Source organism: Oncorhynchus mykiss, chromosome 2 (assembly GCF_013265735.2).
Source record: "Oncorhynchus mykiss isolate Arlee chromosome 2, USDA_OmykA_1.1, whole genome shotgun sequence".
In the NCBI taxonomy this organism is placed as follows: domain Eukaryota; kingdom Metazoa; phylum Chordata; class Actinopteri; order Salmoniformes; family Salmonidae; genus Oncorhynchus; species Oncorhynchus mykiss.
Window position 1 is genome coordinate 91,581,538 of NC_048566.1, and position 9,802 is coordinate 91,591,339.

The 9,802-nt window shown below is 41.6% G+C and overlaps 1 protein-coding gene across 1 annotated transcript; it reads left to right on the forward strand.

The window, feature by feature from the left end:
* The first annotated feature begins 1,046 nt into the window (after positions 1–1,046).
* On the forward strand, positions 1,047–9,593 carry rassf9 (Ras association domain family member 9). The gene is made up of 2 exons (XM_036958969.1): positions 1,047–1,251; positions 7,668–9,593. The coding sequence occupies exons 1-2, from the start codon at positions 1,205–1,207 to the stop codon at positions 9,004–9,006; spliced, it is 1,386 nt and encodes a 461-aa protein (XP_036814864.1). The 5' UTR covers positions 1,047–1,204; the 3' UTR covers positions 9,007–9,593.
* Positions 9,594–9,802: the final 209 nt, after the last annotated feature.

Below are 9,802 nucleotides of genomic sequence, written 5' to 3' on the forward strand. Positions count from 1 at the left end.
CAGGGTTTTGCATCATAGAACTTCTAGATGTGGTTATTTTCATATTTGGTTATTTTTATTACTTTAGAGTGGGTAGATTGATTGGTTTTCTGATTTGTTTGTGAAGGAGAGCTGTGTGTCTGAAGTTGAGGACCCCCTGTCTCACTGGGATTCATAGACACACTCTCAGGGCTCTACAAATACTCTATAAAACCTTATTTCTGGATGTTTTAGGTGGTGTCTAAATTAGGATTTAATGGTGTCTTATCAAGCCTAGATCAATGTGGTCAAATTAAAGTTGTACCCCTCGTCTTACCTTGAGACCAAATGCTGTGAAGTTATTACTATGGGTATAGGGAGATTTATTATATGAGTTGTATTATAGGCTTATTTTCAACATATTCAACTATCAAACAAAATGTGTGTGATTATTATATTATATTGTTTTCTTATTTTTTCCCCCAACGATTCCATTGTCATATATTTGAAATAAATAAATACATGATTTGTGTAATAACTATTTTGTGTAATAATATATTAACAACTTCTATCAAAAACCCTAGGCTACTGGTAAACCCAAACAGCGATGATGTATAGTCTAATTGTACCATACATAGGTCATGCTATCGTGATGAAAATGCACTCCCGCTAGACGTCAGTCTCAAGCAAATTATGTCTACTTGCTCTTCATTGCGCATTTAAATGCTGCCTAGTGGGCTGTAATAAATTAATAAATTACTGGATTGTGGGAAACCATTAACTAACACGACTATTCTCAAGTGAACACAGAGATGAAGTAGTCCATATATGAAAAACATGAACGCATGAATGATTTGCTCTCTCTAATAGAAATGTGAATATCGATATTCCCACTGTATATCAAAGAAAGTTGCCCCCCCCCCCCAAAAAACCCAAAACAAATGATATTGGCTTCTGTTCTGTCCTCTTTTAAAACGGCAAATGTATGCTTTGATGTGTTGGCCATCCATGCGGATGAGATTTACGCCTCCATTTTTGGATAAACGCCACCCTCAGTTTTACGATGGGGCGGCCTCTCACTGAAGTGCGCTATGACAAGCGTTCCGATTTGGGACAGTGTTCAACTTTTTGGTGAGTGACAAACCTACACCAGTTTGTGAAAAAGTCACGGACGTCCTGCAATGCAGTGGCTGTAACCCATTTTGGCAGCATTTTGGATAATTGTGTTTCAGTTGAGCGGCTTGCTATGGCTCCATTCGGGAAGAACTTTCTGAAAGCGCGTTTGAAAAACAGGTAATTTTAAAGATGTATTTTTTAGTTCTCACCTGTTGCATTCAGAACTGTAGAATACTGTATATGAGACACATTTGACATGTGGAGGAGGGAATTTATGCTCCCATGCCGGGTACTAAATATAACTTATTTTACGTACATAATTGTTTTATCCATCTGACCAAAAATACCACCAATGTGGCTGTTCAACAATTCACCTCTCATTTCCGAGTCTATTGATGTGAGAGAAAACAGCATAGGCTATTTTTGCATCTCCTCCAGACTATGATACACTGTAACTCTTTTGCATTTAGAATGTTCTCCTGCTCAGTGAAGGTAAATGGTGCCATTTTTGTTGTTGAAATTGTGGGAGTTTTTGTTTTGTAAGCAGGTGAAATGGCCATTTTAATGTTGTAAGTAGACTGTGTGTGTGTGTGCGTGCGCGTGCGTGAGTGCGCGTGTGTGTGTGTGTGTGTGTGTGTGTGTATTGCATGTGTGGTGATGTGGCTGTCAATATGTCTAAGTCAGACCAACTCTAGACACTGCAGATGAACAGATGACTGTGAGCAGACTCCTGTCAGTCAGTCAGACTAATCATGACAGTAGTGACTTTTGAGTGGGCATAACATGGTAATAACATGAGAACACATACATGTCAGGGCATGAATAATACCGACGCCACCACATTGTAAACCCTTGCCTAGGTTTGTTTTGACACTCAAGGCCATGTCACATCAGCTATTACTAGGGTTCATATAACACTGGAGAAAATGTTCACAAAATGTCAACACCTGTTTAGTCTGACATGGAATTGCATAAAAATTATATGATAATTTCTAAAAAATTCTCGCAAAATATCCATGTAGACTTTGATGTGGAGTTAGGCCAGACAGAAAGACGTATCATATGGAATCTAATAAGAGTTGACCTGCTCTTAAGATGCAGACTAATCTGTAATTAAACCTAAGATAGTTTTTCATGAAGCGTTTCTACCTGAGAGACTGTTTAGTGGGAGAGAGCATTCCTGGTTCAAGTTTAGAGGTATCCTGTCATCGACACTTGTATAATTTGCTTGAGCAATTTCCTTAAGTGGCTCGGTTCCTTTTTTGATGTTTCATGGTCCCAGATAGGCTAGACCACTGTACATTGAAAAGTATAAAAAAATGTATTTGTTGTTTAGCCGCGAGCGATGATGTGTCAAATAAATCATTGTTTCGTTGTTAAGATACCTAAAATGCAAGCATTTGATGTGGTTAATCTAAAACCACCATCTAATGCCTCCCTGCTTAATGGACATGTTGCATGTGGTCATGCTTTAGGCTAGTCCACATCTAGGATGCAGGAAAGATACTTGTTGTTGGAACAGCTCCAATCTACTCAAGTATTTTAAAACATTTTTATAGAGAAAAATAAATACATTGCTTTTGTTTGGCTGAATGAACTTTGCTGACACTCTTAAGTTTGAGAGTATGTTTTACACATTTCTTCAGGCATTCATCGCTAACCCTGATTGTGGCAGTGGCACCAGTCTGACACTAATGTATTTTCATTGCACACACAGCTGACGACAAGTGAAGTATGTATCTGTCTAGTCCGACTGTCTTTGATGACTTCAAACAGTCTCAGCTCAAGTTGCCTCAGTAGATATGTAATTTTTTTCATGTTGTGTAGTAATTACCCAGCAGCTTGGCCAACTATAATTATCTCACGTTTTCAGATCTCTAGATATGTCAATTTAAGTTGTGAAGCAAGGAGATACACCAAGTTGGATTCATTCTTAAAGATTGGCTTAGATATATGCTAAAGGGGAAAAAAATATTCAGCATGATATACTGTAGTTCTATTCGATGTCAGAATGTGTAGATAGACACGAAGCTTGGTTATATTCAGCTGGATCAAATTAATTTACCCTGGAGGTCAAGGCAATTAAAATTTGACCCATTGAAGCATGTTAGAATATGTAGATCACGTGTCAAACTCATTCCACGGAGGAACAAATGTCTGCAGGTTTTTGCTCCTGCCTTGAAAATGTATTGATGAATTAAGGTCACTGATTGGTAAGGAACTCCCCTAACCTGGTTGTCTAGGTCTTAATTGGTCACAAATTTAAAGAAGAAACCAAAAACCAGCAGACAATTGGCTCTCCATGGAATGAGTTTGACACCCCTGATGTAGATAGACAGGAATCATGGTTATGTTCAGCTGGATCAAGACAATTTACCCTGAGAGTTAGACAATTCTGATTTGTCCCCATTGAAACGATCAGAAAACAACATACTTTCATTTAAAAGTGGATGCCACTTCTCTTCACAACCAAATGATACAGTAAGGACTCTTCTCCAGTGCTGCACCGGCCCGGGAGAGACGAGAATAGGGTAAGGGCGTAGATTATTTTGTCTTTTCTCCCAGATGCCTATCTGACTGGGAGTCATCCTAGAGATCAACGAACCCAGATAGAGAAGTGATGTTATTTCCTTCCAAATCCCTCATCCTCTTAAGATAAGAGCCGAAAACTGTGTGCCTCTCCAGGATGCATCCCAAATGGCAACCTATTCCCTATTTAGTGCACTACTTTTGACCAGGGCCAATAGGGTAGGCTGCCATTTGTGAGGCATCCCCTAGGGTGCCATTTGGAACACAGAGGACCTAGTCTCCTCCTGTTTCGTCACATGATAGTACCCTCCACGTAGTTATTTGTGTTCGGGAAACCGCTTGTGGGACATGGCTTTACACAGACAGGATTAACCCCACTTACTGTACAGTACAGTATTCGCTCCCATTTTCTTTGGGCTTTATTTCATTGAATGGATGGGCTTGGATTACATATGAAAGATGATGATGGTTTCTAGTATCTTTAGAAGGATTTAGATATGAAATCGTCTGGTGCATTCACTCTATTACGACTCTTTCAAGAACCGTTCCTGTCTTGCACTTCAGGCTCTGTTACTTTTTCTATGTGCTTTGAATATGGATGTAAAGCAACATAACCATTCCATTTATTCCATTCCAGCAATTAATATTAGCCCTTCCTCCAATATAGCTCCTTCCAACAGTCTCCACCGATATATTGTAATCTAGTGTAGTCACTTCAGACTCAAACTAGTCTTGATAACAACAGCTCAACAAATGTTTACGTTCATTGTATCACAGATCGGCAACTGTCACAGAATATCAATAGATCCATGTTTCCCTGTTTGTCTAGTTGATAGTGTCACTCAGTCAACACGTTGTGACATAGAGTAGCGCTAATAATTTGGTCTCACTTGTTGGGACTTGTTCAAACTTTAAAGAAAATGCATTTGATTCTTCAGTGTAAATTTGCCATGGGTGGTTTTTAAATTGATGAGATCATCTTTACTATATTAAATTACTTTTATGATATGTCTTAGGGAACAAGAAGTGCTCTAGCAATGTGAACTATGAATGCTGTGGTGTTCCAACGTAGATCACAGAAACATACACACTGCATATCACCTGGTAGTTTAATAGAATAGAGTTTCTCCTCCACATCAGGCCTTTATGTACTTCCAACGTCTACTCAGGGGTCAAGTGTGCTTGCTCAGGTTTCTGTAGATTACTCAGCATTTAGCTCCCTATTAAATGAGGAATTATTGAATGACACAGATTTGACATTAGCAATGACATAAAGTAGGATATAAAACCTACATGTATGTAGTTTTTGACTGTGTGTAGTGTGTATTACGTTTTTTTTTTACGATTGGCACGCTCAAGTTCATCAGCACATTCATGTACATTTCTGTCATGAAGCACTGTATATAAGTTTATCAATGTAGACCTGTAAGGGCGCCCACATACGTTCCTGCCCCAAACCATAACATATTCCCCAGCTATGCATATGAAGTGACACACCAGTTCACAGCCCTCATGAATGTATTGGCTTTGATTAAATCAGCCCATTGGCCCAGGCAGACTTTGTATTTGTCCAGGCAGCGATTTGGCTCGAGAGGAGAGGAGACAAACAGTTCCCAGTGTTACACAGTGTGTATGTCTACTGTTTTGGCACCGACTTCACTGTTATCTTATCACCAGTTAAGTGTAAACATGGTTGTCCTCAGAGTGAGAGAGCAAGTTGTACCCTCCTCTTCTCCTCACTGAGAGAGAACACGTTTTGACACAGGTCTCTGCTTCGGGTGCTGTCTCAAACGTAAGAAAAGGGCCAGTTAACTATGCCACTAACCATGATGTGAATATGTATCAGTATCGGATGGGAACTATTCCCAGCACAGCTCACTGTTAATATGACATCCATAGAGACATACTCACACAATATACCCATATTCCTTGCTCACGTTACATTAGGTGTGCACCTCATGTTCTATATTTACACAGCTCTAGTTATGGAATTCATGTTTTCCTCCTCCCTGTCCATAGACTAGCATTCTGTCAGGAAGTAGCAGGATGTTGCCGTTGTTCCACTGATTGTGGCCCTGCAGGACAAACACAGGTGCTTCCCTTCCTCTAATGTTCTGCCTTCCTGTGACTTCCTGCACAGCTGAGGGTTTAGGTCAGCTGGCCCACCATAACACTAATTGTATGTGTGTATGCGTGAATGCATGCTTGTTTTCACATGTGTCTATGCAACTTTTCTGTGTTTAAAAAATATATTTTAGTTCAGTTAATTTTGGGGGAAAAGGCTCCATGGGAGTGTACAGTACTATATCTACCATACTCTACTGTTCTCCTCACTGAGAAAGGAGAAGGCAGTCTTTACATCTCGAGAGACAGAAGAGAGTCTCCAATTTCTCAAGTTACTGAGTGCTCCTTGGGTTTCCAAGGGAAGAGGTGGAGGAATGGTTAGGTCAAAGTCGTCATGGTGGATTGTCTGTGAATGCTGGAGGCGTGTCGAGGAGATTGTTTTCCCTCTCTCTGCATAGCTCAGGTATTTGCATTCCCTTTTCATCTCCAAGGGTCTCCATAACCATTAACTAGCCTATTGCATTGTTGCATACATATCGCATTCCTCAGGCCTCGTTCAGCTCAGAGTTTACACAATGCTCCACCTGTGTGTTTTTATGCCCGTTGGAAACCGTAACACTACGTGGTGATATCGCACTGTATATCAGCTAAACCCAACACTTCACGAGGAGCTAAGCTAGCGGGGATTGGTTTTTCCATTGAACTCTTTTTGAATGAGGTCATTTATTGTATATTTCTCCCATCACTGACTGTACAGTAGACATGTGCGTCAGATACGTGTGAGCGTCTGTCATTCTGAACAGGTAACTACTGTGTCACTACTATGTCATCCAGGGGCCACTCTGAAACTTTGTTCGTGCCTGGTAGAGAGATGATTGACATTGCCTCCAGGATGCCTGAAGAGCTTGATGTTAGCCCAACCTGGATCGTGGGGTCAGAGAAGGTTATCTCTCCACAGACAAACAGAACAGATATAGACTAAGATACCCTTTTATCCAACAGTCAGACAATGGAGTCAGTACCAGATACCAAGACTAGGACCAGACTCACCATATCAGACACCTAACCAAAACCGTGTGTGGTATGATCTATGATCTGATGGAGTTAAATAATGAAAGTACATACAATAAGAATGATATGGATACTTTGGTTCTGGAATGTTGCAGTATCTGGCCTTTGGACATAGGATGCAGTTATTTATTCACTTATTTAGATGTTCTTATATGAGATATTAAATTAGATTCTAGGGACATTAGCCTGAAAAATATTAGTCAGTCAACTACTGTTGAGCTACTGAAGACATCCGATGTTAACATTACCATGTATTAAACATTACAAAGTTCAGTGCCTTGTACTGCAACAAAATTGCCATGTCACAAAACGCTATCTGGACATTACGTTTGATTATTGCTTAATGTGATTAATTGGGTTGGTATCTGCGCTGCACTGCCTCTTTTGATCTGAACTGCCCATGGCTATGGGGTTTTCCCATCATGGAAAGGAGACGAAGGAATGAAACATTGAGTTAGATAAGGGACATAATCAAAAGCCTATTTTGGAGGCGATTTTTTTTCTCAGGTTTTTATGGTCCAGACAAAAAGATAATGAGGGCTTTGGAGTGAAATAGCTCAGAACGGAATCATAAAGTGATCATGTCTGATGAGTAATAGGATGAGTAACTATTTAATAGAATCAGAATCGGAGTGTTGAGCAAATTGAGTGACTACATTTTCTGCTCATCGACTGCCTTGATGACCACCAACCAACCATAGGATGTGCTTTTTCCCAAAGCTATTAGGCTAATGAAATGACACGTCACAACTAGGTTTATCCATAATTGCACATCATTACATTCTGGGACATTTCATGCTGTTCAACGGTTATTTCAATTATACCCATTGATGTCTAACACATACAGTATAACCAAGTCTTAACATATCAGAACCTGTTGACTATTCAAACACCCAAATTCTTACGTTTTGTATTTGTCTTTTTCCTAGAGCGAAGGACAAAGATGACAAGGAAACTGTGCTAGGAAAGGAGATCCAGGTGTCTGTGTGTGATGAGGAGAAGGTGGTGTGCGGTGTCACCAAACACACAACGTGTGCTGACATAGTGCAGGCCTTGCTGGACGACCACAAGACCATCCCTGAGAACAAGAAAATTCTGCATGGCGACCCTAAAGACTTCTGCCTGCTAGAGCGCTGGAAAGGCTTTGAGAGGGCTCTGCCCCCATTAACCCGCATCCTCAGGCTATGGAATGCCTGGGGAGACCAGCGACCGTTCATCCAGTTCACCCTGGTCAAGGCCAGCGATTTTGTACCCCAAGCAGGCTGCAAGAAGGGGGCCAAATTAAAGGGGGCTAAGGGGGCTAAGAGATGGGAGCAAGGCCCGGCCCAGTACTCCCAGTCACTGCCAGTGGAGAGACAGAAACGGATGGTGAAGAAGGCCTTCAGGAAGCTGGAGAAGATCCACAAGGAGAAGAGGGTAGTGGGATCTTCTCCGGGCAGCGAGGAGATAGACAGGATGGTTCAGCTGCTTATCCAACAGGACCACACCATCCGGCATCAGATCCAGAGGATGAGGGAGCTGGACTGTGAGATGGAACGCTTCGAGATGGAGCTGCAGGGAGGACAACAGGATACAGAGCTTCTCCATGAGGGATTCTCCTCACTCTCCCCGATCTCCTTCCCCCACAGCCACAACCAGAACCTGGACAGCCAGCCAGGGGTTTCAGAGCAGGAGCTGCTGCAGGAGTGCGTGTATACTAGTGACAGTGTGGCCCAGTTGGAGATGCAGCTGCTCAGGCACGAGGAGCTTATAGCCCAACTGTCCCAGGACATCGATGTAGAGCTGACGAGGGCCATGTTAATGTTGCCGGAGGTCCCCGACAAGGATACTCAGTTACAGGGGGCAGCGGCAGGAGTAACTTCTGACCCAGACCTGTCCTGGGAAGCGGCAGAACTGGAGAGACTGCAGGCCGAACTGAGGCTTAGTCTGCGCACCGGCGTGTCCCTTCACATCCAAACGGCCCAGCTGGAGAAGGAGCTGAAGGGCTATGAATCCACACTGTTCTCCAAGGACCAGGATTGCTGGCAGCTGGCTTCCCAGCTGAGCACACTGCAGGTGGGGGACAGCGTGCAGGAAACGCCTAGGCTCGGGACTATGAAATGCCCGGCCCCATGCATTGTTCCACAGGCAGTGAGACTGAAACACAGCCTGTCCCCTACAGATGTTACAGACACAGACTCAGACACAGGGATCAGCTCAACACACAGTCAGGACTCACTGTCTCCTTGTCTGGACATGATCCTGCCACCGCTGGACACTGATGTCTGAGATGTCTGCCTCTCTGGATTCCCCTCAGAAGGCAATACACAATCCCGCTATATGCACTATTTGCCTGGCGGACTAATTTGATACTGTATTAATCATTGAGTTACACTGACACATTTGCTACTTCAAATGATAATAGTATTTTCTTACTATTCCTACTTTTGACGTGCCCATTGCATGACACTTCATTAAGTATTAATAGATTGACCAAAACACAAAACATAAAATGATTGTTTTATATTAAAATGGTCTGCCTTTGTTATAAACTGTAAACCATTATCTATTCAGATTTTCTTCATAAGCTATAAGATATAATGTCACAGAGATTCATCAAAATGACAAAAGAACAATGAGATGTAAGGGAAAACTATATTTATTTGTGTTCTTGTTTTGGAGCATTAGACTATTTGTTACTGTATGTTTATATACATTCCAAAAGCATATGAAGCCAAACTCTACATTTCTCAATATGTGTGCAGGTAGTCACTATCATTAATGTAATATGAAAGCCATTTAAGCTATAAAAAAAAATATATATATATATATATAAATGTACATTCTTTACTGCAACAATAAAGGCATGTTTCTTAACAATTCTTAACATTTCTCTGAAACTCCATTAGGGATTCCATCGATTCCGCTGGAGATGCTTGCTGGGTAAGCACGAACTAAAGCGAGCAGTCTTTTCTTGTCAAGGTATTGCTGACATAGGTAACATAGTGTATTCTGGGCAAACCAGGGCTGGTGGTGGAAAAGCAGGGGATATCTATTTCACACACTAATTGCCGGCTTCTCCCCC

Bases quoted from the DNA above. Each gene is read 5' to 3' on its own strand.
- rassf9 (XM_036958969.1), top strand. From the start codon at position 1,205: ATGGCTCCATTCGGGAAGAACTTTCTGAAAGCGCGTTTGAAAAACAG. The intron at 1,252-7,667 runs GTAATTTTAAAG...TCTTTTTCCTAG, and splicing joins AAAGCGCGTTTGAAAAACAG to AGCGAAGGACAAAGATGACA.